The sequence below is a fragment of the Semicossyphus pulcher genome, unplaced genomic scaffold (assembly GCF_022749685.1).
Source record: "Semicossyphus pulcher isolate SPU_LCO1_2020_fin unplaced genomic scaffold, fSemPul1.0.p SCAF_15, whole genome shotgun sequence".
Taxonomy (NCBI): domain Eukaryota; kingdom Metazoa; phylum Chordata; class Actinopteri; order Labriformes; family Labridae; genus Semicossyphus; species Semicossyphus pulcher.
In genome coordinates this window covers 1657843-1685599 of record NW_027211659.1, presented here as the reverse complement: position 1 = coordinate 1685599, position 27757 = coordinate 1657843, and the positions used below count along the sequence as shown (strand labels likewise).

At 42.3% G+C, this 27757-nt stretch overlaps 4 protein-coding genes across 4 annotated transcripts; all 4 read right to left on the bottom strand.

Annotated features, from left to right (window-relative positions):
• Positions 1 to 3064: 3064 nt before the first annotated feature.
• Positions 3065 to 4197, bottom strand: LOC138592572 (trace amine-associated receptor 8a-like). Its single transcript, XM_069663405.1, has 2 exons — positions 4031 to 4197; positions 3065 to 3899 (listed from the first exon to the last, which is right to left on the bottom strand). The coding sequence occupies exons 1-2, from the start codon at positions 4192 to 4194 to the stop codon at positions 3065 to 3067; spliced, it is 999 nt and encodes a 332-aa protein (XP_069519506.1). The 5' UTR covers positions 4195 to 4197.
• Positions 4198 to 12074: 7877 nt separating this feature from the next.
• LOC138592571 (trace amine-associated receptor 8a-like) lies at positions 12075 to 13216 on the bottom strand. Its single transcript, XM_069663404.1, has 2 exons — positions 13050 to 13216; positions 12075 to 12909 (listed from the first exon to the last, which is right to left on the bottom strand). The coding sequence occupies exons 1-2, from the start codon at positions 13211 to 13213 to the stop codon at positions 12075 to 12077; spliced, it is 999 nt and encodes a 332-aa protein (XP_069519505.1). The 5' UTR covers positions 13214 to 13216.
• Positions 13217 to 16323: 3107 nt separating this feature from the next.
• On the bottom strand, positions 16324 to 17465 carry LOC138592569 (trace amine-associated receptor 8a-like). The gene is made up of 2 exons (XM_069663402.1): positions 17299 to 17465; positions 16324 to 17158 (listed from the first exon to the last, which is right to left on the bottom strand). Exons 1-2 carry the CDS (start codon positions 17460 to 17462, stop codon positions 16324 to 16326), a joined length of 999 nt encoding a protein of 332 aa, XP_069519503.1. The 5' UTR covers positions 17463 to 17465.
• Positions 17466 to 21721: 4256 nt separating this feature from the next.
• Positions 21722 to 22863, bottom strand: LOC138592568 (trace amine-associated receptor 8a-like). Its single transcript, XM_069663401.1, has 2 exons — positions 22697 to 22863; positions 21722 to 22556 (listed from the first exon to the last, which is right to left on the bottom strand). The coding sequence occupies exons 1-2, from the start codon at positions 22858 to 22860 to the stop codon at positions 21722 to 21724; spliced, it is 999 nt and encodes a 332-aa protein (XP_069519502.1). The 5' UTR covers positions 22861 to 22863.
• Between the last annotated feature and the right edge of the window lie 4894 nt (positions 22864 to 27757).

Genomic DNA, 27757 nt, shown 5'->3' with positions numbered 1-27757 from the left:
AGATCCAGCACTTTTACGTGTAGTATCCGGTCTTTATAAAGAGAAAAGACAAGGTGTTAGCAGCCCGTCTAATAATGATATTATTGGCCAATTTATATAACCTGTTCAAAAAGTATGACAATGAATTGTATCTGTATTATCTTGGCACAGACGCAGCCATGATGATGGTCTGCTCTGAGACCGTATTGAGTAGTAACGAGTACGACTGATGAGGCTTCTCTTTTGGGAAAAACATCAGGTAGCTGGGTGCTTTGATGTTGCATGTTGCCATAGCAAAGAGTTTGACTGACAGCCAGTCATCAATCATGACAATCACATACCGGGGAGCTTTTTGAGTTGTCCAATCATGACTCCCAGTTTGCGCTGCGTACATACTTGACAGTTAGACAGAAACTTGACAACATTGAATTTTATCATTTTATATTTAACAGCTAACATTCAAACTTATGAACACACGCAAGTCATCTGAGTCATCATGCCTCAAGTCAAGTCACAAGTCATGAAAACAGTGACTCGATTCCAAGTCACCAAGTCTCAAGTCCACATCTCTGTCTCAGACAGACGATCGGCAATGTTGGCAGCAGTGTGTCTCTCTGGCATCATAGATGTACAGCACTTGAGCCATCAGCTTCCATGTATCATTGATGTAGTGAGCAGTTACAATAATGTACTGCTCCATGGTGGAGAACGTCCACATGTCCGTTGTTAGCCACACACCTTGGTCTCTGATTTCCTTCACCATATATTGATGCAGGCTGTCAAAGTGGTGTTTAATATTACTCCACAGTGTGTTTTAAGATGGGACATGTTTGCCAGGCTCAATAAAATGCAGCATTTCTCTGAAGCCCTCTCCATATACTGCTGCTAAAGGTCTGAAGTCTTTGACAATGAAATTCACCAGCAAATTGGTATTCTGCTGCTGCCTTTTCTGCGTTACAGCAGGGCGTTTGGTAAAGTTGCTAATCGGCTGCTGTTGAAAAGACTGGGGTTGCTCCTTAGCTGGCATAAACGGGTGTCTTTTCAGATGAGTGTGCAGGGTACTTGTATTTTTGTTGACGAGTGGCGACTAGTAGACATCAAGCATAAAGCGTCACCACACAGCAGTAAGGTCAAATGTTAACTAGCCTGTGCAACCCCTCGTTCTTTGGGCATGGGGACTGTGTTGGCGTCTTCATGCACACTTACTATTTAAGATTTTTTTTATTTTAATGTGAGGAAAACTAAAATACTCAGAGTGTTAGCGCCAATCATGCGTCGCCACAAAAAAGGGCCCAAAATAGAAATTACTGTGTATAACCACAGAAAAGCTCATGTATTATTTACATATGCATTTATTGATTATTTAATGTAATAATGAAGGTAGATAAAGTATATAACATTTTGTTTTCATTGAGGCTACAGATCAAAAGGTGCACGTAATGATGTCAACAAACCTTCACACTGTTTTTATAACAATCTGCCTATGAAATGAGGGCCGCTAGAGATGTGTCACTTTTGGGCAGCAGTCATGTCGTCCATCTTTTCATGTGGTCTCTAGATTCCCATGTAACTGATCAAATTCAACTACTTACATCTCCCCTATTCTCTGTTCTAGAAGGAGTATTTACCAAAAAATGATAACACTGGTTAGAGAGGGTATTGTAGTGCCTGTGCACTACAATGGTCTTCTTTAAAAACCCAAAAGAAGGCCTTCGATGCTGGGAGTGCACAGACAGAATTTCTTACAAATGTTGCATTTAACCCTGGTCTAGAGTGTTGAGTGCCACTCCCATCTGCTTGCATTACGTCTTCTCAACACTGTTGGCAAACATAGCTGTTTTTTTCAAAAATAAGTTGTATGTTTGCTTAATCTTTCCATTAACTCAAAGATAAAACTGACAGTAGACGTCCAGCCTAGTTATAGCTTCAAACAGCGATGATTTATCATTTGTATATGTCAAGTTTTGTGTGTTTTTGTGACCACAACTCTGCCCAGACTTGAAAACTGCTTGATCAACTGTTGAAGGATGCAAAGGACAACTCAATTCTTCTTATTCTTTGATTTTATTTTCTTGAAGATGGTTTGGGGTTTGATGGTTTCAATGGACAAACAGAATGATGGAATAGAATGGAATTGAATAGAATCGAATAGGTTGATAACCTTCAAGATAAACAGAAAATACATGCATTAGTCTCAAATAAATTCAAATAAATATTTTCCCTCAAAGTTTTCCTAAAGAATACATGTTACCGTTACTTGATTATCAAACAAACAAAGTCATTCAAATTAACCTAGGTTCTCAAACCAGTTAATGATAAAGGTAACAATATACATACTTAAAGTAACGTCATACTTAACTATTCAGTTCACAAAGTTTCAACAAAGTACATGAACTTAAATTAGCATAACCAAAATTATCCAACTTAAACTGCATTTTTCTAATGAACTAATACAACCAAACAGTCATGGAGAAGCACAACTTCAACACATCATCCACATTCAAAGTTGTTCTTTCCTACCAGTTGCGTCTTCTGATTAATCAGGAGCTGTGGTCCTGCCTAGTTTCCAGGAGCAGGTGAAAGGGCTAACTGAGCTACATCCAAACATTTCATGCCATGCCTTCCCAGTGAGTGCGCGGGTGAATATGGTCCCTCTGAGCACTTGCAGAGAGTTTTGGTTCCACCAACCTATTTTGTGTGTCTCTGCAGGTTTGGAGTGCATCAGAGTGTCTTGTGAATGTGCTCTTGTGAATAAATTGGGATCTGACACAACAGTATAAGATCATTGATTTATGTGGATACTAGTACATTTCTGCTCCTTGCTACTTATCAAGTTTCATGAAAATTGGGCCACTACTGTTTCCTTAATCCTGCTGTCAAATACACAGACAGACAAACGGCACCAAAAATATAACCAAAGTGATGAAATGATTTTTGCTTGTTGAAAAAGTCTCATGTCAGATCCTTAACTTAATCTTTCTGTAATATATTGGTTCAATTATAATGCCAATAGCATTTTTCGTTAGTCTGACTTTAAAACCCCTCACACGATCAGCTCAACATGAACATGTTTAAACACTTTCAGTCACTCTACAGCGTCTCTTTGCAGTATGTTAGTCTCACACGAACCAGGTTTCAGTATTTGAAGTGTAACAATGATTTTAACAGACTTTTTAAACCAAGGATAGAAAAAGGCATAAATCAAAGGGTTAAGACAGGAGTTGAAGTAGAACAGACATATTACAAAGGCAGCAGATGAGGCATTGAGCAGGGTGTCCTGGCCTGTAAGTGTGATGCAAAAATATGGACAGAGACATAACAGAAATACGACTACAACAACACCGAGAGCCCTGGCTGCTTTCATCTCAGATTTTTTGGCAGTTGTTTTGGAAGAACTCTGGAGAGAGGTGGCTGCAACATGAGACCTCATGACCCGAGCCTGAGACACAGCCACCACAAATACTCTCATGTACAGAACTATGATGACAGTGACAGGACCGATAAAGGTCAATAAAACATCTACAAGTCCTGCAACATAATCAATAACAACCACACACTCTCCAGAGCAGGAGTTAAACCTGCCCGGTTGTTTCAAGTTATCTTTCATTATCAAACTGTTGTATAGAACAGAACACAGCCAACAAAGACAAGAGCAGATTGTAACTCTTCTCACAGTGACTTTGGTAGAATAATGCAGAGGATCACAAATGGCAACATAACGATCGACTGATATGAGCACCATGTTTCCTACTGAGGAGGATGTAATGATGAAAACTACAAAAGAATACAGATTACACATGAGGTCACCGAGGAACCAACAGCCTTCAATGAGGATAATTTGAAAGAACATGAGGAGGCCCAAGAAGAAATCTGAGACCGCCAGAGAGAGGAGGAGGAGGTTGGTGGGGGTATGGAGCTTTCTGGGGAGATAAGAGAGCAGCATGAATGGTAGCATTAGTTTTCATTCCAGCAGATATAAGAACAAATCGTGAAATTTAGTCAAACAGTAGTACAACTACCAGTGTTATAAAGTTATGAATGAAGTACCTACTTGAAGTGCGAGATTGAGATGATGACCAGCAGGTTAAGAATCGCAGTGAGCACAGCGATAAAGGAAAGCACAATGTAAGTCAGCACAGTGTCAGAGAGAGAACGCCTTGGCTTCCTGCAGGAGGTGTTCAGTTGTGGAAAGCAGAGTTCAACTCCCTCCATCATCAGAGAGAGAGGAGGAGATTTGACAGTGTTCAGAAGAACAGAGGGTTCAGATGTTAAATAACTTAACTACATCTTTTGTCCCTCCCAAGATTCTTCCTTACTTCAGGACTGATAGACCCCTCCTCCTTTTCTTTGTACATCACTTCCATTGTACTTTTCAAGATAAATTATTGTAAGTCTTGTCTGTTTCTTTGAATATGCTATAGCTGCACTCCAATGAAAACCGAAGTGAAAAACAAGATGGAAAAGGAAAATAAGATGTAGGCTACCTCAGCTCACTTTGGATAGCGATAGCAACTGCTCTAAATACATCCGAAAACAAGATATTTCAGTTCTTGAAATGTAATTATAACAGTTTCCAAAACGCATGTTTTCACTTTGTCATAACAGGTTAGTTATAAGATTGACTGGCCAAATTGATGAAAGTCATTTTAAGCTCCAGCTGAAAGAGTTACTCACGCCAAGCTGTTCCTGGTGTTTCTTTTGGCGCAAGTAGCTACTGCTGTGTGTCAAAAGTGGTTGACAACTCATCTTGCTGCATCAGTAGCCTTCACCACATCACCATCAATATTTAACCTGCCAGCTGCAGAGTGTTCCCGGTGCATTCCACATCTTTGGGAAACATTTCGTGAAGTTCCATGGCTATGTTCGAGTCGCTAGCAATATCATGTGCTATGCAAAACACCAGTATGCGGCATTCTTGATTATCTCAGACCAGTGTTGTGACCAAGTCATCTTTGCTCAAGTCCCAAGTAAGTCTCAAGTCATTTGGTCTAAGTCTCATGCAAGTCTTGAGTCATTTTTTCTTGGGAAAGTCAAGTCACAGGTTAAGTCAAGTCACTTTTTTTCCACCCAAGATCCAGCACTCTTACCTGTAGTATCCGGTCTTATAAAGAGAAAAGACAAGGTGTTAGCAGCCTGTCAAATAATGATATTATTGGCCAATTTATATAACCTGTTCAAAAAGTATGACAATGAATTGTATCTGTATTATCTTGGCACAGACGCAGCCATGATGATGGTCTGCTCTGAGACCGTATTGAGTAGTAACGAGTACAACTGGGAAGGCTTCCTAGATGGCGCTGCTCTGCTGGCGACATGGAGGAGGGCTCCTGCTGCAAAATGTTTGTTCTGTATGGATGTTAGTATGGATGTTAGTGCTTGTGTTTTCTGTCCTGCCTACCGCTTGGCAACGGGGGACTAAACGTGCAATCCATGCTCTGGACTGTGTGGAGGCTTAACAGGAGTACAGCACTGTTAGCATTAGCGTGGCTAGTGCTGTCAAGTCAGATAGCCCCCTGCTTTGCTGATGGGGCTGCTAGCCCCGGAGGGCTAGTATACGGTCGGACTGAACTGCTGGGCTTACTGGACCACGGAGCGCTTCCACCAGCAGGCCTGCTGGACGGTGTGCCGAGGGCAGGAGACCCAGGAAGCAAGGGAAGAGAGGCGGCGTGAGGCAGCGCATCCGGGGAGACACCAAGCTGCTGCTGCCTCCTATGCTGCTCTGCAACCCACGCTCACTCAGGAACAAGCTGGACGAGTTGCGCCTACAACTTGGTGCCTGCTACGAATTCCGTGAGTCTGGATTAATGGCATTTACTGAAACCTGGTTCAGCGACGATGTCCCAGACAGCTTCATTCAAGTTGATGGATTTACACACATACGCCTGGATAGGAACGAAAGCTCTGGTAAAACACGGGGCGGGGGGGTTTGTTTATACGTCAAAGACACATGGTGTAGGAACTTTGCTGTCAGAGACAGTGTATGCAACCCTGACCTCGAGCTCCTAGTTGTAACCCTGCGACCATACTACTGTCCTCGAGAATTCACTAACATATTTGTGTGTGTAGTTTATATTCCACCTAGTGGAAATGCCAGCAGGGCAGCTAGACAAATTTCAGACTGTGTTCACTCCCATCTCCCACCAAAACAAACCGGACACTCCAATGTTCATTCTGGGTGATCTAAACCACTGCAGTTTAAATAAGTCCCTTCCTGTTTTTTTTTCAATATGTCCAGTGTAGCACCAGGAACAATAAGACTCGACAAGCGCTATGGGAATATTAAAGATGCCTATATGGCCAGAGCCAGACCTCCCCTGGGCAATTCAGATCACAACGTAGTCCAGCTCCTCCCCACATACCGATCAGCATTTAAATCCAGCAAACCTGAAGTCCACTCTGTCAAAGTGTGGTCAGCTGATAAAACGGAGGAGCTGAAAGGATGTTTTTTATGTATGGACTGGGACATTTTCTTCCAGGATGCAGACATTAACACAGCTACAGAATCAATCACTTACTACATATCCTTCTGTGCTGACTCGATCATTCCCACGAAAACCATCAACAAATCTTACATCTCACGGGAAATAAGGGAATGTATCAACAGGAAGAAAATGGCCTTTAATTCAGGGGACACTGCAGGGGTCAGGGCCGCACAAAAAGACCTGAATCAGAGGATGAGAGCGACTCGGCTGCAATATGAGGAACATGCAGAACGGGACCTTTCCAGGTCGAACAATAAGAGACTGTGGGACTCTATCCGCAGCATGACAAACATGGACACAAAAAGAAAACCGATGGTTGCCAATGATGAAATTGCAAAAGCCAATGAACTAAATGATTTTTATCTGCGTTTTGAAACTGATGATCAGGGGGAATGCAGGAAAGTTTTAGAAAGGGTCAATTGTAATGTGCACGAGGACAGAATCACAGTGGACCCACAATCAGTCACTCAGGTTTTTAAATCAATGTGCACTAACAAAGCGACAGGACCAGATAATATGTCTGCTTTTCTTTTAAAAACGTTTGCAGAGGAACTCACCCCCGCTTGGCATCAACTGTTCCAGCTCTCCATTGACACTCATGCGGTACCAGAGCTCTGGAAAAGATCAGTTATTATTCCAGTTCCTAAGAAAGCGTGCCCTCGAGTGAATAATGACTTTAGGCCGGTGGCTCTAACCTCTAACGTTATGAAAGCATTGGAGAAACTGCTAATCCAAGAGCTTCGTGTAGAGGTGGAACCACACCTAGACCAACATCAGTTTGCGTACAAAAGGAAACGCAGTACAAGTGAGGCCATTTTAACTATAATGCACCTAGTTTTAAAACATCTCGAGAGTCCCTCTGCATATGCCAAATTAGTTTTTATCGATTTTAGCTCTGCTTTTAACTGTATCCAGCCACACATCCTCCTTCAAAAACTGACTCAGCTGAACGTGAACCCCTTCCTAATCCAGTGGTACTATTCTTTCCTGTCAAACAGGCCCCAGCAGGTTAAACTTAATTCTGCTCTCTCGGATACTGTACTGAGCAGCATTGGTGCCCCTCAGGGCTGTGTCAGTTCGCCGTTTTTATTCACATTGTACACCAATGACTGTGTCAGCTCCCAGCCGGACCAGCATGTGGTGACATTTTCAGACGACACTGTTATACTTAGTTTGTTAAAAACCAATACCAACTTTAACAGCCACAGATCTGGAGTGGACAGGTTTGTGAGCTGGTGTGACGCTCACCAACTCCAGATTAATACTGGTAAAACAGTGGAGATGCTGATGGATCCAAGGTCAGTTGGGGATCACAGCTCCGTGGCCATACACGGACGTTACATTGAGCAGGTTAATTCTTATAAATATCTGGGGGTCCATATTGATAGCGACTTAAGCTGGCACACGCAAGTGGCAAGTGTCTGTGCCCGAATCCACCAGCTCCTGCATTTTCTACGTCGGCTCAGAGTGTTTGGTGTCTGTAGGAATATTATGTAGGTTTTCTATAGAGCAACCATTGAATCTGTCTTACGGTATGGCATTATCAGCTGGTTCGGCAACCTAACTGTTAAATCAAAGGCTCAGATATTAAATCTGATTAAAACGGCAGGGAAAATCATGGGTATGACAGCACCTGTAACTCCCCAAGACCTGTTTGAACAATCAATCCTTAGACTTGCGGATAACATCTTATCTGACACATCTCACGTACTGCACTCTGAATATGTTTTATTGAACTCAGGAAGGAGGTATAGAGTCCCTCTATGTAAGCACAACAGACATAAGCATTCGTTCATCCCACTCTCAGTCAAGCTCATTAATGGGCAGATTGTTCAGGATGGATGGAAATGATCAGGGGCTATGTCACTAAAAACTCTGCAGCTGGTACAAAATGCTGCAGCATGTGTGCTGACAAGAACTAGGAAGAGAGATCAAATCTCTCCTGTATTAGCCTCTCTGCACTGGCTTCCTGTAAAATCTAGAATAGAATTTAAAATCCTTCTTCTTACTTACAAAGCTCTTAATGGTCAGGCACCATCATATCTTAAAGAGCTCATAGTGCCATATTACCCCTCTAGAACATTGCGCTCCCAGGATGCAGGCCTGCTTGTGGTACCTAAAGTCTCTAAGAGTAGTGGTGGAGGTAGAGCCTTCAATTACCAGGCCCCCCTCCTCTGGAACAATCTACCAGTCAAAGTCCGGGAGGCAGACACCCTCTCTTCTTTTAAGAGTAGACTTAAAACTTTCCTCTTTGATAAAGCTTATAGTTAGGGCTGGCTCAAGCTTGGACCAGCCCATAGTTATGCTGCTATAGGTTTAGAATGCCGGGGGATCTGACACACCAAGCTTCTCTCTCTCTCTCTCTCTCTCTCTCTCTCTCTCTCTCTCTCTCTCTCTCTCTCTCTCTCTCTCTCTGTCATATTAATGCAGCTCATTAACTCTGTATCTTCTGGTCCCATTAACATTACTAACCACATATCTTCCCAGGAGTTCTTCTGCTCCCTTGTCTTGAAGGTTCCTGGGGACCATTGCTGCAGACCACCTGCTGCTGTGGACCTGCTCGACTGCAACAACTACTAACATCAGCCTTCCCCATAGTATCATTATTGTTGCTGCTATCATTATTGTTGCTGCTAATGCTAATAGTAGACCTGTTGACTTCAACTGTTACAATTACGATTACCTCAGCCTTTATCATTACTCTGCTTCTCTCGCTAATTTATTTATTTATTTATTTATTTAGCCAATCTTCACCCTAGTCTACCACTATTATTGGCATTGTAACCATAAGTATGTGTCTGTTGTTGTTCATGTAACAAGGACATATGTTGTTGTTGTAACAAGAACATATGTTGTTGTTGCTCTCTTTGCCTGTCTCTATCCTGCATCTCCTTCTATCCCATTTTCGGCCCATCCAGTCGAGGCAGATGGCTGTTCAACATGAGTCTGGTTCTGCTCGAGGTTTCTGCCTGTTAAAAGGAAGTTTTTCCTTGCCAATGTGCCGAATTGCTAAGTGCTACTCATGGTGATTCATGTTGGGCCTCTCTTTAAATAACTTAACAAAGAGTCGGTCTAGACCTGTTCTTTCTGTAAAGTGTCTTGAGATAACCCTGGTTATGATTTGGCGCTGTACAAATAAAATTTGATTGATTGATTGATTGATGTGACGCTGAATTTGCACAGGGATGAATTGCACTTTATGAATTGCACTTGATGTGACTCTGCTGAGTATTTTATTTATTATGTATTGTTCATTGTTATGTGTGCATTGGAATGTTGTTGTGGGTGGAATGTCCTGTCTGCAGCAGATCCCTCTGTCCGAGACAAATTTCTCCCACGGGAGACAAATAAAGATACCTTGACCTTGACCTTGGGCTTCTCTTTGGGGAAAAACATCAGGTAGCTGGGTGCTTTGATGTTGCATGTTGCCATAGCAAAGAGTTTGACTGACAGCCAGTCATCAAGCCCAAATCACATACCGGGGAGCTTTTTGAGTCGTCTAATCATGACTCCCAGTTTGCGCTGCGTACATACTTGACAGTTAGACAGAAACTTGACAACATTGAAATTTATCATTTTATATTTAACAGCTAAAGTTCAAACTCAATAAAATGCAGCATTTCTCTGAAGCCCTCTACATGTACTGCTGCTAAAGGTCTGAAGTCTTTGACAATGAAATTCACCAGCAAATTGGTATTCTGCTGCTGCCTTTTCTGCGTTACAGCAGGGCGTTTGGTAACGTTGCTAATCGGCTGCTGTTGAAAAGACTGGGGTCGCTCCTTAGCTGGCATAAATGGGTGTCTTTTCAGATGAGTGTGCAGGGTACTTGTATTTTTGTTGACGAGTGGCGACTAGTAGACATCAAGCATAAAGCGTCACCACACAGCAGTAAGGTCAAATGTTAACTAGCCTGTGCAACCCCTCGTTCTTTGGGCATGGGGACTGTGTTGGCGTCTTCATGCACACTTACTATTTAAGATTTTTTTTATTTTAATGTGAGGAAAACTAAAATACTCAGAGTGCTAGCGCCAATCATGCGTCGCTACAAAAAAGGGCCCAAAATAAAAATTACTGTGTATAACCACAGAAAAGCTCATGTATTATTTACATATGCATTTATTGATTATTTAATGTAATAATGAAGGTATAGATAAAGTATATAACATTTTGTTTTCATTGAGGCTACAGATCAAAAGGTGTACATGATGTCAACAAACCTTCACACTGTTTTTATAACAATCTGCCTATGAAATGAGGGCCGCTAGAGATGTGTCACTTTTGGGCAGCAGTCATGTCGTCCATCTTTTTATGTGGTCTATAGATTCCCATGTAACTGATCAAATTCAACTACTTACATCTCCCCTATTCTCTGTTCGAGAAGGAGTATTTACCAAAAAATGATAACACTGGTTAGAGAGGGTATTGTAGTGCCTCTGCACTACAATGGTCTTCTTTAATAACCCAAAAGAAGGTGTAACGGGTATGGTGAGGACCCAAAAGCAGCACAGGCAGACGGGATATCAGTCGGTAATGACCTTTATTTATCACTGCAGTCTTTAACAGTTTATACAGTGGCAGGGTGAAAAGTCTTGGCTCACAGTGATCTTCTGCGAGATCTGAGAAGGAGTGAGCCTGGTGTCGCTGACTGAAGGCAAAGCCAACAACAGGTGGATTACCTAGCTGGCAGACAGGTCCAGTGGTGAGCTGTGTAGCCACAGAGACGAGCAGGTGTGTAACCAGGAGGGAATAGGCGAAACTCGTGGTCGAAGACAGAAGGCTGAGGTAATATCCAGGGCAGAGACGAGGCAGGCAGGTCGGGGACAGACGAGGTCGGCAACAGGTGATCAGTCCGGGGAAAAACGCTGGAAAGTCAGGCATAGTACAAGAACAATCTGGCACTGAAGCAGAGACAGGAGCAGGCTTAAATGCAGCCAGGGCTATCACAGGTGTGGAGAGTTGGCCTGATGAGGAGGCGTGGCTGACAAGTAGAGTGGAGCAGAGACAGGTGTAGGGAGTTGGTCAGATGAGAAGGTGTGGCAGACTGGCAGAGTGGAGCAGACTGTGACAGAAGGCCTTCGATGCTGGGAGTGCACAGACAGAATTTCTTACAAATGTTGCATTTAACCCTGGAGTGTTGAGTGCCACTCCCATCTGCTTGCATTAGGTCTTCTCAACACTGTTAACAAACATAGCTGTTTTTTCCAAAAATAAGTTGTTTGTTTGCTTAATCTTTCCATTAACCCAAAGATAAAACTGACAGGAGACATCCAGCCTAGTTATAGCTTCAAACAGCGATGATTTATCATTTGTATGTGATCATTGATTTATGTGGATAAGTACATTTCTGCTCCTTGCTACTTTCCAAGTTTCATGAAAATTGGGCCACTACTGTTTCCATAATCCTGCTGTCAAATACACAAACAAACGGCACCAAAAATATAACCAAAGTGATGAAATGATTTTTGCTTGTTGAAAAAGTCTCATTTCAGATCCTTAACTTAATCTTTCTGTAATATATTAGTTCAATTATAATGCCAATAGCATTTCTCGTTAGTCTGACTTTAAAACCCCTCACACGATCAGCTCAACATGAACATGTTTAAACACTTTCAGTCACTCTACAGCGTCTCTTTGCAGTATGTTAGTCTCACATGAACCAGGTTTCAGTATTTGAAGTGTAACAATGAGTTTAACAGACTTTCTAAACCAAGGATAGAAAAAGGCATAAATCAAAGGGTTAAGACAGGAGTTGAAGTAGAACAGACATATGACAAAGGCAGAAGATGAGGCATTGAGCAGGCTGTCCTGGCCTGTAAGTGTGATGCAAAAATATGGACAGAGACATAACAGAAATACGACTACAACAACACCGAGAGCCCTGGCTGCTTTCATCTCAGATTTTTTGGCAGTTGTTTTGGAAGAACTCTGGAGAGAGGTGGCTGCAACATGAGACCTCATGACCCGAGCCTGAGACACAGCCACCACAAATACTCTCATGTACAGAACTATGATGACAGTGACAGGACCGATAAAGGTCAATAAAACATCTACCAGTCCTGCAACATAATCAATAACAACCACACACTCTCCAGAGCAGGAGTTAAACCTGCCCGGTTGTTTCAAGTTATCTTTCATTATCAAACTGTTGTATAGAACAGAACACAGCCAACAAAGACAAGTGCAGATTGTAACTCTTCTCACAGTGACTTTGGTAGAATAATGCAGAGGATCACAAATGGCAACATAGCGATCGACTGATATGAGCACCATGTTTCCTACTGAGGAGGATGTAATGATGAAAACTACAAAATAATACAGATTACACATGAGGTCACCGAGGAACCAACAGCCGTCAATGAGTATAATTTGAAAGAACACGAGGAGGCCCACGAAGAAATCTGAGACCGCCAGAGAGAGGAGGAGGAGGTTGGTGGGGGTATGGAGCTTTCTGGGGAGATAAGAGAGCAGCATGAATGGTAATTCGAAATTTCAGTTAAACAGTAGTTGTTGTTCTGAATCACTTCTATGACTGATCTTAGTTGTAATGTACAACTACCAATGTTATAAAGTTATGAATGAAGTACCTACTTGAAGTGCGAGATTGAGATGATGACCAGCAGGTTAAGAATCGCAGTGAGCACAGCGATAAAGGAAAGCACAATGTAAGTCAGCACAGCGTCAGAGAGAGAACGCCTTGGCTTCCTGCAGGAGGTGTTCAGGTGTGGAAAGCAGAGTTCAACTCCCTCCATCATCAGAGAGAGAGGAGGAGATTTGACAGTGTTCAGAAGAACAGAGGGTTCAGATGTTAAATAACTTAACTACATCTTTTGTCCCTCCTAAGATTCTTCCTTACTTCAGGAATGATAGACCCCTCCTCCTTTTCTTTGTACATCACTTCCATTGTACTTTTTAAGATAAATTATTGTAAGTCTTGTCTGTTTCTTTGAATATGCTATAGCTGCACTCCAATGAAATCAAAGTAAAAAAACAAGATGGAAAAGGAAAATAAGATGTAGGCTACCTCAGCTCACTTTGGATAGTGATAGCAACTGCTCTAAATACATACGAAAACAAGATATTTCAGTTCTTGAAATGTAATTATAACAGTTTCCAAACCTCATGTTTTCACTTTGTCATAACAGGTTAGTTATAAGATTGACTGGCCAAATTGATGAAAGTCATTTTAAGCTCCAGCTGAAAGAGTTATTCACGCCAAGCTGTTCCTGGCGTTTCTTTTGGCGCAAGTAGCTACTGCTGTGTGTCGAAAGTGGTTGACAACTCATTTTGCTGCATCAGTAGCCTTCACCACATCACCATCAATATTTAACCTGCCAGCTGCAGAGTGTTCCCGGTGCATTCCACATCTTTGGGAAACATTTCGTGAAGTTCCATGGCTATGTTCATGTTGCTAGCAATATCATGTGCTATGCAAAACACCAGTATGCAGCATTCTTGATTATCTCAGACCAGTGTTGTGACCAAGTCATCTTTGCTCAAGTCCCAAGTAAGTCTCAAGTCATTTGGTCTAAGTCTCATGCAAGTCTTGAGTCATTTTTTCTTGGGCAAGTCAAGTCACAAGTTATGTCAAGTCTGTCGTTAAGGCAAGTCAAGTCACTTATTTTTCCACCCAAGATCCAGCACTCTTACCTGTAATATCCGGTCTTATGAAGAGAAAAGACAAGGTGTTAGCAGCCCGTCTAATAATGATATTATTGGCCAATTTATATAACCTGTTCAAAAAGTATGACAATGAATTGTATCTGTATTATCTTGGCACAGACGCAGCCATGATGATGGTCTGCTCTGAGACCGTATTGAGTAGTAACGAGTACGACTGATGAGGCTTCTCTTTGGGGAAAAACATCAGGTAGCTGGGTGCTTTGATTTTGCGTGTTGCCATAGCAAAGAGTTGGACTGACAGCCAGTCATCAAGCATGACAATCACATACCGGGGAGCTTTTTGAGTCGTCCAATCATGACTCCCAGTTTGCGCTGCGTACATACTTGACAGACAGAAACTTGACAACATTGAATTTAACATTTTATATTTAACAGCTAACATTCAAACTTATGAACACACGCAAGTCATCTGAGTCATCATGCCTCAAGTCAAGTCACAAGTCATGAAAACAGTGACTCGAGTCCAAGTCACCAAGTCTCAAGTCCACATCTCTGTCTCAGACAGACGATCGGCAATGTTGGCAGCAGTGTGTCTCTCTGGCATCATAGATGTACAGCACTTGAGCCATCAGCTTCCATGTATCAGTAATGTTGTGAGCAGTTACAATAATGTACTGCTCCATGGTGGAGAACGTCCACATGTCCGTTGTTAGCCACACACCTTGGTCTCTGATTTCCTTCACCATATATTGATGCAGGCTGTCAAAGTGGTGTTTAATATTACTCCACAGTGTGTTTTAAGATGGGACATGTTTGCCAGGCTCAATAAAATGCAGCATTTCTCTGAAGCCCTCTCCATGTACTGCTGCTAAAGGTCTGAAGTCTTTGACAATGAAATTCACCAGCAAATTGGTATTCTGCTGCTGCCTTTTCTGCGTTACAGCAGGGCGTTTGGTAAAGTTGCTAATCAGCTGCTGTTGAAAAGACTGGGGTCGCTCCTTAGCTGGCATAAACGGGTGTCTTTTCAGATGAGTGTGCAGGGTACTTGTATTTTTGTTGACGAGTGGCGACTAGTAGACATCAAGCATAAAGCGTCACCACACAGCAGTAAGGTCAAATGTTAACTAGCCTGTGCAACCCCTCGTTCTTTGGGCATGGGGGCTGTGTTGGCGTCTTCATGCACACTTACTATTTAAGATTTTTTTTATTTTAATGTGAGGAAAACTAAAATACTCAGAGTGCTAGCGTCAATCATGCGTCGCTACAAAAAAGGGCCCAAAATAAAAATTACTGTGTATAACCACAGAAAAGCTCATGTATTATTTACATATGCATTTATTGATTATTCAATATAATAATGAAGGTAGATAAAGTATATAACATTTTGTTTTCATTGAGGCTACAGATCAAAAGGTGCACGTAATGATGTCAACAAACCTTCACACTGTTTTTATAACAATCTGCCTATGAAATGAGGGCCGCTAGAGATGTGTCACTTTTGGGCAGCAGTCATATCGTCCATCTTTTTATGTGGTCTATAGATTCCCATGTAACTGATCAAATTCAACTACTTACATCTCCCCTATTCTCTGTTCTAGAAGGAGTATTTACCAAAAAATGATAACACTGGTTAGAGAGGGTATTGTAGTGCCTCTGCACTACAATGGTCTTCTTTAAAAACCCAAAAGAAGGCCTTCGATGCTGGGAGTGCACAGACAGAATTTCTTACAAATGTTGCATTTAACCCTGGTCTAGAGTGTTGAGTGCCACTCCCATCTGCTTGCATTACGTCTTCTCAACACTGTTGGCAAACATAGCGTTTTTTTCCAAAAATAAGTTGTATGTTTGCTTAATCTTTCCATTAACTCAAAGATAAAACTGACAGTAGACGTCCAGCCTAGTTATAGCTTCAAACAGCGATGATTTGTCATATGTATGTGATCATTGATTTATGTGGATAAGTACATTTCTGCTCCTTGCTACTTACCAAGTTTCATGAAAATGGGGCCACTACTGTTTCCATAATCCTGCTGTCAAATACACAAACAGACAAACGGCACCAAAAATATAACCAAAGTGATGAAATGATTTTTGCTTGTTGAAAAAGTCTCATTTCAGATCCTTAACTTAATCTTTCTGTAATATATTGGTTCAATTATAATGCCAATAGCATTTCTCGTTAGCCTGACTTTAAAACCCCTCACACGATCAGCTCAACATGAACATGTTTAAACATTTTCAGTCACTCTACAGCGTCTCTTTGCAGTATGTTAGTCTCACACGAACCAGGTTTCAGTATTTGAAGTGTAACAATGAGTTTAACAGACTTTCTAAACCAAGGATAGAAAAAGGCATAAATCAAAGGGTTAAGACAGGAGTTGAAGTAGAACAGACATATGACAAAGGCAGAAGATGAGGCATTGAGCAGGCTGTCCTGGCCTGTAAGTGTGATGCAAAAATATGGACAGAGACATAACAGAAATACGACTACAACAACACCGAGAGCCCTGGCTGCTTTCATCTCAGATTTTTTGGCAGTTGTTTTGGAAGAACTCTGGAGAGAGGTGGCTGCAACATGAGACCTCATGACCCGAGCCTGAGACAGAGCCACCACAAATACTCTCATGTACAGAACTATGATGACAGTGACAGGACCGATAAAGGTCAATAAAAAATCTACCAGTCCTGCAACATAATCAATAACAACCACACACTCTCCAGAGCAGGAGTTAAACCTGCCCGGTTGTTTCAAGTTATCTTTCATTATCAAACTGTTGTATAGAACAGAACACAGCCAACAAAGACAAGAGCAGATTGTAACTCTTCTCACAGTGACTTTGGTAGAATAATGCAGAGGATCACAAATGGCAACATAGCGATCGACTGATATGAGCACCATGTTTCCTACTGAGGAGGATGTAATGATGAAGTCTAAAACATAATACAGATTACACATGAGGTCACCGAGGAACCAACAGCCGTCAATGAGTATAATTTGAAAGAACACGAGGAGGCCCACGAAGAAATCTGAGACCGCCAGAGAGAGGAGGAGGAGGTTGGTGGGGGTATGGAGCTTTCTGGGGAGATAAGAGAGCAGCATGAATGGTAATTTGAAATTTCAGTTAAACAGTATTTGTTGTTCTGAAACACTTCTAAGACTGATCTTAGTTGTAATGTACAACTACCAGTGTTATAAAGTTATGAATGAAGTACCTACTTGAAGTGCGAGATTGAGATGATGACCAGCAGGTTAAGAATCGCAGTGAGCACAGCGATAAAGGAAAGCACAATGTACGTCAGCACAGCGTCAGAGAGAGAACGCCTTGGCTTCCTGCAGGAGGTGTTCAGTTGTGGAAAGCAGAGTTCAACTCCCTCCATCATCAGAGAGAGAGGAGGAGATTTGACAGTGTTCAGAAGAACAGAGGGTTCAGATGTTAAATAACTTAACTACATCTTTTGTCCCTCCTAAGATTCTTCCTTACTTCAGGAATGATAGACCCCTCCTCCTTTTCTTTGTACATCACTTCCATTGTACTTTTTAAGATAAATTATTGTAAGTCTTGTCTGTTTCTTTGAATATGCTATAGCTGCACTCCAATGAAATGGAAGTGAAAAACAAGATGGAAAAGGAAAATAAGATGTAGGCTACCTCAGCTCACTTTGGATAGTGATAGCAACTGCTCTAAATACATACGAAAACAAGATAATTCAGTTCTTGAAATGTAATTTTAACAGTTTCCAAAACGCATGTTTTCACTTTGTCATAACAGGTTAGTTATAAGATTGACTGGCCAAAGTGATGAAAGTCATTTTAAGCTCCAGCTGAAAGAGTTACTCACGCCAAGCTGTTCCTGGCGTTTCTTTTGGCACAAGTAGCTACTGCTGTGTGTCGAAAGTGGCTGACAACTCATCTTGCTGCATCAATAGTCTTCACCACATCACCATCAATATTTAACCTGCCTTTATTGCCAGCTGCAGAGTGTTCCCGGTGCATTCCACATCTTTGGGAAACATTTCGTAAAGTTCCATGGCTATGTTCAAGTTGCTAGCAATATCATGTGCTATGCAAAACACCAGTATGCAGCATTCTTGATTATCTCAGACCAGTGTTGTGACCAAGTCATCTTTGCTCAAGTCCCAAGTAAGTCTCAAGTCATTTGGTCTAAGTCTCATGTAAGTCTTGAGTCATTTTTTCTTGGGCAAGTCAAGTCACAGGTTATGTCAAGTCTGTTGTTAAGGCAAGTCAAGTCACTTATTTTTCCACCCAAGATCCAGCACTCTTACCTGTAGTATCCGGTCTTATAAAGAGAAAAGACAAGGTGTTAGCAGCCCGTCTAATAATGATATTATTGGCCAATTTATATAACCTGTTCAAAAAGTATGACAGTGAATTGTATCTAGGGATGGGTACCTTTCACATTTGAACCGATACGGTACCAATACCCGGTACCTGGGAATCGATATCGGTACTCAACGGTTCCAATTTTCGGTACTTTTGTGTGTTTATGTGGTAATAAATGTTAATTTGTTTAATAATAAAATCTCAATTTTTTTGTATTTAACATATTTATTTCTCATTATATAAACTTCGACAAATATATCAAAACAACATCCAACTGTTTGTATTGTAACATCGCAGTTGTTTCACAAATTTCTTCAACATGAAGCCTTAACTACAACTACGCAGTGTTTTTTCTTAATAATGCACAAATTAAAACGCAGCTCCACAGCTCCTCATCTGCCCTCTGACGGGAAAAGGCTGTCTCCTTGGCTTTTGTAAAGGGAGTCACCGTTGCAGCTCTCACTTTAACTTTGGGGCGGGTTGACAATGGGTCCGACGGACCTGTAAATGAAAACAAGCATTTACATTTACGTTACAAAGTACGAGGAACCGGGCTGATAATGATAACTAATGCTAAGTTAAAATGCCAAGCTAACGTCATCTTAAACACTGGGCTTATTTACCTGGAGCAGACGAAGATGATGATGCCTCACTTGCATCTTCATTGTCGCTGTTGCCATCACCAAATGTTAAGGCCATTTCTTCTCCCATGTTGCTGGCTGCAGGCGACGAGTCGCTAACGGATGCAGGCGTGCAAACGGTGCCGAATGCAGGAGTTGTAGCCGTAGATCTGAGGCTGTCGAAAATTGTGTACTCTTTAGCCTTGATAAAAATCTTGTGCTTAACCAGGTGCTTCCTCAGATTGGAAGTATTCCCGCCGCTGGCCTGCACTTCGCGCAACAAATATTGCAGCGAGCGTAATCTGCATCGCATTTTGAAAAGTGGAGCCATACTTTCGAGCGCTTTCTATCAGCCATGCTTGCTTTGTTGACTGAACCTGCGGCTACTGACGTCATTACGCTCTTGTGCGTGCAATGCTGTGTTCAAGTCCGGCATGGAAAATCGCCAACTCTTCCACTCCCTCACAGTCACGAGGATGCGTTTAGGTACCGAAACATGGTACCGTTTGATTTTACGTGAATCGGTACTCGGTAGTACCAACGGAATTCGGTCGGTACCTATAAAAGTACCGAATATGGTACCCATCCCTAATTGTATCTGTATTATCTTGGCACAGACGCAGCCATGATGATGGTCTGCTCTGAGACCGTATTGAGTAGTAACGAGTACGACTGATGAGGCTTCTCTTTGGGGGCTTTGATGTTGCATGTTGCCATAGCAAAGAGTTTGACTGACAGCCAGTCATCAAGCATGACAATCACATACCGGGGAGCTTTTTGAGTCGTCCAATCATGACTCCCAGTTTGCGCTGCGTACATACTTGACAGACAGAAACTTGACAACATTGAATTTAACATTTTATATTTAACAGCTAACATTCAAACTTATGAACACACGCAAGTCATCCGAGTCATCATGCCTCAAGTCAAGTCACAAGTCATGAAAACAGTGACTCGAGTCCAAGTCACCAAGTCTCAAGTCCACATCTCTGTCTCAGACAGACGATCGGCAATGTTGGCAGCAGTGTGTCTCTCTGGCATCATAGATGTACAGCACTTGAGCCATCAGCTTCCATGTATCAGTAATGTAGTGAGCAGTTACAGTAATGTACTGCTCCATGGTGGAGAACGTCCACATGTCCGTTGTTAGCCACACACCTTGCTCTCTGATTTCCTTCACCATATATTGATGCAGGCTGTCAAAGTGGTGTTTAATATTACTCCACAGTGTGTTTTAAGATGGGACATGTTTGCCAGGCTCAATAAAATGCAGCATTTCTCTGAAGCCCTCTCCATGTACTGCTGCTAAAGGTCTGAAGTCTTTGACATGAAATTCACCAGCAAATTGGTATTCTGCTGCTGCCTTTTCTGCGTTACAGCAGGGCGTTTGGTAAAGTTGCTAATCGGCTGCTGTTGAAAAGACTGGGGTCGCTCCTTAGCTGGCATAAACGGGTGTCTTTTCAGATGAGTGTGCAGGGTACTTGTATTTTTGTTGACGAGTGGTGACTAGTAGACATCAAGCATAAAGCGTCACCACACAGCAGTAAGGTCAAATGTTAACTAGCCTGTGCAACCCCTCGTTCTTTGGGCATGGGGACTGTGTTGGCGTCTTCATGCACACTTACTATTTAAGATTTTTTTTATTTTAATGTGAGGAAAACTAAAATACTCAGAGTGCTAGCGTCAATCATGCGTCGCTACAAAAAAGGGCCCAAAATAAAAATTACTGTGCATAACCACAAAAAAGCTCATGTATTATTTACATATGCATTTATTGATTATTTAATATCATAATGAAGGTAGATAAAGTATATAACATTTTGTTTTCATTGAGGCTACAGATCAAAAGGTGCACGTAATGATGTCAACAAACCTTCACACTGTTTTTATAACAATCTGCCTATGAAATGAGGGCCGCTAGAGATGTGTCACTTTTGGGCAGCAGTCATGTCGTCCATCTTTTTATGTGGTCTATAGATTCCCATGTAACTGATCAAATTCAACTACTTACATCTCCCCTATTCTCTGTTCTAGAAGGAGTATTTACCAAATAATGATAACACTGGTTAGAGAGGGTATTGTAGTGCCTCTGCACTACAATGGTCTTCTTTAAAAACCCAAAAGAAGGCCTTCGATGCTGGGAGTGCACAGACAGAATTTCTTACAAATGTTGCATTTAACCCTGGTCTAGAGTGTTGAGTGCCACTCCCATCTGCTTGCATTACGTCTTCTCAACACTGTTGGCAAACATAGCATTTTTTTCCAAAAATAAGTTGTATGTTTGCTTAATCTTTCCATTAACTCAAAGATAAAACTGACAGGAGACATCCAGCCTAGTTATAGCTTCAAACAGCGATGATTTATCATTTGTATGTGATCATTGATTTATGTGGATAAGTACATTTCTGCTCCTTGCTACTTACCAAGTTTCATGAAAATTGGGCCACTACTGTTTCCATAATCCTGCTGTCAAATACACAAACAGACAAACGGCACCAAAAATATAACCAAAGTGATGAAATGATTTTTGCTTGTTGAAAAAGTCTCATTTCAGATCCTTAACTTAATCTTTCTGTAATATATTGGTTCAATTATAATGCCAATAGCATTTCTCGTTAGTCTGACTTTAAAACCCCTCACATGATCAGCTCAACATGAACATGTTTAAACATTTTCAGTCACTCTACAGCGTCTCTTTGCAGTATGTTAGTCTCACACGAACCAGGTTTCAGTATTTGAAGTGTAACAATGAGTTTAACAGACTTTTTAAACCAAGGATAGAAAAAGGCATAAATCAAAGGGTTAAGACAGGAGTTGAAGAAGAACAGACATGTGACAAAGGCAGCAGATGACGCTTTGAGCAGGGTGTCCTGGCCTGTAAGTGTGATGCAAAAATATGGACAGAGACATAACAGAAATACGACTACAACAACACCGAGAGCCCTGGCTGCTTTCATCTCAGATTTTTTGGCAGTTGTTTTGGAAGAACTCTGGAGAGAGGTGGCTGCAACATGAGACCTCATGACCCGAGCCTGAGACAGAGCCACCACAAATACTCTCATGTACAGAACTATGATGACAGTGACAGGACCGATAAAGGTCAATAAAACATCTACAAGTCCTGCAACATAATCAATAACAACCACACACTCTCCAGAGCAGGAGTTAAACCTGCCTGGTTGTTTCAAGTTATCTTTCATTATATAACTGTTGTATAGAATAGAACACAGCCAACAAAGACAAGAGCAGATTGTAACTCTTCTCACAGTGACTTTGGTAGAATAATGCAGAGGATCACAAATGGCAACATAACGATCGACTGATATGAGCACCATGTTTCCTACTGAGGAGGATGTAATGATGAAGTCTAAAACATAATACAGATTACACATGAGATCACCGAGGAACCAACAGCCGTCAATGAGGATAATTTGAAAGAACACGAGGAGGCCCACGAAGAAATCTGAGACCGCCAGAGAGAGGAGGAGGAGGTTGGTGGGGGTATGGAGCTTTCTGGGGAGATAAGAGAGCAGCATGAATGGTAATTTGAAATTTCAGTTAAACAGTAGTTGTTGTTCTGAAACACTTCTAAGACTGATCTTAGTTGTAATGTACAACTACCAGAGTTATAAAGTTATGAATGAAGTACCTACTTGAAGTGCGAGATTGAGATGATGACCAGCAGGTTAAGAATCGCAGTGAGCACAGCGATAAAGGAAAGCACAATGTAAGTCAGCACAGTGTCAGAGAGAGAACGCCTTGGCTTCCTGCAGGAGGTGTTCAGTTGTGGAAAGCAGAGTTCAACTCCCTCCATCATCAGAGAGAGAGGAGGAGATTTGACAGTGTTCAGAAGAACAGAGGGTTCAGATGTTAAATAACTTAACTACATCTTTTGTCCCTCCTAAGATTCTTCCTTACTTCAGGAATGATAGACCCCTCCTCCTTTTCTTTGTACATCACTTCCATTGTACTTTTTAAGATAAATTATTGTAAGTCTTGTCTGTTTCTTTGAATATGCTATAGCTGCACTCCAATGAAATGGAAGTGAAAAACAAGATGGAAAAGGAAAATAAGATGTAGGCTACCTCAGCTCACTTTGGATAGTGATAGCAACTGCTCTAAATACATACGAAAACAAGATAATTCAGTTCTTGAAATGTAATTTTAACAGTTTCCAAAACGCATGTTTTCACTTTGTCATAACAGGTTAGTTATAAGATTGACTGGCCAAAGTGATGAAAGTCATTTTAAGCTCCAGCTGAAAGAGTTACTCACGCCAAGCTGTTCCTGGCGTTTCTTTTGGCGCAAGTAGCTACTGCTGTGTGTCGAAAGTGGTTGACAACTCATTTTGCTGCATCAGTAGCCTTCACCACATCACCATCAATATTTAACCTGCCTTTATTGCCAGCTGCAGAGTGTTCCCGGTGCATTCCACATCTTTGGGAAACATTTCGTAAAGTTCCATGGCTATGTTCAAGTCGCTAGCAATATCATGTGCTATGCAAAACACCAGTATGCAGCATTCTTGATTATCTCAGACCAGTGTTGTGACCAAGTCATCTTTGCTCAAGTCCCAAGTAAGTCTCAAGTCATTTGGTCTAAGTCTCATGTAAGTCTTGAGTCATTTTTTCTTAGGCAAGTCAAGTCAAGTCAAGTCACAGGTTATGTCAAGTAAAGTCCGTAGTTAAGGCAAGTCAAGTCACTTATTTTTCCACCCAAGATCCAGCACTCTTACCTGTAGTATCCGGTCTTATAAAGAGAAAAGACAAGGTGTTAGCAGCCCGTCTAATAATGATATTAGTGGCCAATTTATATAACCTGTTCAAAAAGTATGACAATGACTCGTATCTGTGTTATCTTGGCACAGATGCAGCCATGATGATGGTCTGCTCTGAGTAGTAACGAGTACGACTGATGAGGCTTCTCTTTTGGGAAAAACATCTGGGGCCTCATGTACAAAGGGTGCGTACGCACAAAAACGTGGCGTACGCTCTTTTTCACTGCAAAGTTCAGATGTATCAAGAGTGAAATTATCGTGGAAATGTGTGTTGCCTCACGCCAACTTCAAGGCTGGCGTACGCACGTTTCTGCACCTGTTGATCCTTTGGCGGCACTTAGAGGTGATGCTGGGAAATGTGAAAACAATTAGTCCTCAGACTGAGTGATGTGCACATCAGAGACACATGAACAATTAACACTGATGAACAATTAACACACCCACGTGTCTGCAATTACATGAGTGGATATAAAAGCATGCGCAAAGTGGTGCAAAAAATACAAAAAACAATGGCTGCTTTAGCACTATTAGAAGACATTGCAAATGGTGCAATAAGAGGACAGCGTGTATTTAGAGACAGAAATGATTTACTGGCACATGACGACAACTGGCTCATCAGCCGCTTCAGGTTCCTGAGGGCAATCCTCTTGGAACTGTGCGCAGAGCTGCGGCCGGCCTTGGAGCGCAACACAGCGAGGAGCCATGCGCTGCCTGTGCCCATACAGGTGCTGACCACACTGGGGTTCCCTGAGCCGAGCCATGCCAGCCGTGTGGGACGGATGTCAGCCAGGTATATCAAATTCCCATACAATGCAGCTGAACAGATCAACATTAAAGCGCAATTTGCAGCGAGAGCCGGTTTTCCTAATGTAATCGGAGCTATCGACTTCACACACATTGCTATAAACGCGCCATCACATGATGAATTTGTATATGTCAACAGGAAACATTTTCATTCAATCAATGTACAGATCATATGTGATGCGCAAATGCAATTAAGCAACATTGTGGCGAGGTGGCCTGGTTCAACGCACGACTCATACATTCTGAGTAACAGCATGGTTGGGAACAGACTACAAGCTGGCACTGTGTGCGATGGGTGGCTTCTTGGTGAGTACATTTATTCATTTAATTGTCCTAATATTAATCCCCGTGATGCGCATTGAGCATGTGCGCCCCCAAATTCTATCCCGTTTTCACAGCATCATTTCTAGTCAGTGGTTAAGGTTAGTGACTTTTTGTTTTTTGCTGGTTAAACTGCAGCTTAAGATCTTTCTAACAAGCCCCTGATTGTCTCTGTGTGCAAAGTACTCATGTTATTAACCCTGTGCGTAAAGTGTGCAATGCCTTAATCAGCCTCACCTTTTCCCCGGCGCACTTCTGCACTAGTTTGCAACAATAATGTGTGATCCATGTAAGTAGTGTATAAAATGAACGAAAGGAAACTTTCAATTGACCCCAGGCGACCGTGGCTACCCACTTAAGAGCTGGCTGATGACCCCTCTCACAAACCCTCAGACTGACCAAGAGCGGAGGTACAATGACCTCCATTCCCGCACTCGGTCAGTCGTTGAGAGGACAATCGGTCTGCTGAAGGGATGGTGGCGCTGCCTGGACAGGAGTGGGGGTATGCTGCTGTACAGTCCCGAGAAGGTGTGCCGCATTGTGATGGCATGCGGCGTCCTCCACAATGTGGCACACCGGCACGCCATTCCACTGCCAGAGCAACATATCCCCCCACCAGACGAACCAGAAGCTGGACCCATGAATGTGCATCCTACCCAGGAGGCCATTCGGGCCCGGCTACATTTGCTTTCAACCATGTAAAAGAGGCAAGGACGAAGAATTCACTTATTCACCAATGCATTTAATGATTCACTGATATTTGTGAGGACACCAATCAGCTGTTCTAGGCGATCATTTATGCCGCCTATTGCTCTAACAATTTCCTCTTGTGACTCCAGCACAGCACGGGTGAGGACATGGCCATTCGGCCGGACAGCAGCAGCAGCCGGTGGTTGCGGCGTACTGGCGCCGGAGACGTTGGGGACGGTGGAGGAATCCCCCGAGTCTGTGACGCCGGAGACGCCGGGGACGGTGGAGGAATCCCCCGAGTCTGTGGCACGTGGCTGCGACTGCGTGTCCTCTCCTGTATTTTAAAATACTAAATTAAGTAATCAAACATGAGTCAAAGTCTTTGATATCCTCTTTGATATGCTGGCATGTTTAAATTTAAATTCAAAAGATTTTAAACAAAATAATACAATACATACAGCATTTACGCATGAACCTCTATCTTTTAGGGCTGTGAGCAGGCTACTGTATGAACACATTTGTTGTGAGTTACACAAATACATAGGTATTTACCTTGGGGGTAATCTGAGTCACCCACATGTGCTCCCACCACCCCTGAGAGAGCAGTAGGAAATCCACGCAAGTCTTTGTACATGAGGCCCCAGGTAGCTGGGTGCTATGATGTTGCGTGTTGCCATAGCAAAGAGTTTGACTGACAGCCAGTCATCAAGCATGACAATCACATACCGGGGAGCTTTTTGAGTCGTCCAATCATGACTCCCAGTTTGCGCTGCGTACATACTTGATAGTTAGACAGAAACTTGACAACATTGAATTTTATCATTTTATATTACATTCAAACTTATGAACACACGCAAGTCATCCGAGTCATCATGCCTCAAGTCATCAAAACAGTGACTCGAGTTCAAGTCATCAAGTCTCAAGTCCACATCTCTGTCTCAGACAGACAATCGGCAATGTTGGCAGCAGTGTGTCTCTCTGGCATCATAGATGTACAGCACTTGAGCCTTCAGCTTCCATGTATCAGTAATGTAGTGAGCAGTTACAGTAATGTACTGCTCCATGGTGGAGAACGTCCACATGTCCGTTGTTAGCCACACACCTTGGTCTCTGATTTCCTTCACCATATTTCAATCAGGAGAGACTTAATACGTTTGAACAATTATTTATTTACAAGTTGAAATGAAATGTGCAAAGTCTTTGGCGATTAGACTCCATCGTGATGTCATCGTGTGCTGGAGGGGTGTAGAGGCCGAGAGCAGGATAGGATACCCCCCCGATGGAGTCTAGACACTGGTGGTGATGATGGTGAAGAGAGGATGCAGGATGAGCTGAGCTGACTGGACACTGATGAAAAGGATGGAGGTGACTGGGGTGGAGGAGGGTCGCAATAATCGTCTGAAACGATGAGCAGACTGCGGAAGAGAGAGGAGCAGATTTAAAGTGTGACAGCAGTAAGATGATTGGTTCACAGACGTCGTGTCTAACTCTGGTTGGTTAATGCTTAAATGGGAACGCCCATAATCAGCTGATCGCGAAACAGGAACAGAGGGGGGAAAGAGAGAGAGTGTAGTATGAATGAAGTTAATGATGAATGAATGAATGAGAACAGTCTTCCTGCTTGAACTTTCGCTAAGCTACATTTCAATCAGGAGATTGATTAATACGTTTGAACAATTATTTATTTACAAGTTGAAATGAAATGTGCAAAGTCTTTGGCGATTAGACTCCATCGTGATGTCATCGTGTGCTGGAGGGGTGTAGAGGCCGAGAGCAGGATAGGATACCCCCCAAAACAATGAGAAGAAATAACGGGAAGCATATACTCACTTTTGATGAAGCAGGCCTTACCTTACCGGGTTGTAACGGGATTCTAAGAAGAGTTAAAGAATTAAGCACAGAGAGCGGGAATAATTGATATGCATTATGAAACAATAATTAGACATTTACATTCACATTAATTGGCCGTGCAAGAGTGAGGTCACGATAGACCTTGGCCAGCGATTGGCCGTGCAAGAGTGAGGTCATGAGACCTTGGCCAGCGATTGACCATGCATGAGGGGGTCACGATAGACCTTGACCAGCGATTGGCCGTGCATGAGGGGGTCATGATAGACCTGGA

Coding starts and splice junctions, on each gene's coding strand:
- LOC138592572 (XM_069663405.1), bottom strand. CDS start 4,194: ATGATGGAGGGAGTTGAACTCTGCTTTCCACAACTGAACACCTCCTGC. Junction 3,900..4,030: donor ATCTCAATCTCGCACTTCAA/GTAGGTACTTCA, acceptor TTATCTCCCCAG/AAAGCTCCATACCCCCACCA.
- LOC138592571 (XM_069663404.1), bottom strand. CDS start 13,213: ATGATGGAGGGAGTTGAACTCTGCTTTCCACACCTGAACACCTCCTGC. Junction 12,910..13,049: donor ATCTCAATCTCGCACTTCAA/GTAGGTACTTCA, acceptor TTATCTCCCCAG/AAAGCTCCATACCCCCACCA.
- LOC138592569 (XM_069663402.1), bottom strand. CDS start 17,462: ATGATGGAGGGAGTTGAACTCTGCTTTCCACAACTGAACACCTCCTGC. Junction 17,159..17,298: donor ATCTCAATCTCGCACTTCAA/GTAGGTACTTCA, acceptor TTATCTCCCCAG/AAAGCTCCATACCCCCACCA.
- LOC138592568 (XM_069663401.1), bottom strand. CDS start 22,860: ATGATGGAGGGAGTTGAACTCTGCTTTCCACAACTGAACACCTCCTGC. Junction 22,557..22,696: donor ATCTCAATCTCGCACTTCAA/GTAGGTACTTCA, acceptor TTATCTCCCCAG/AAAGCTCCATACCCCCACCA.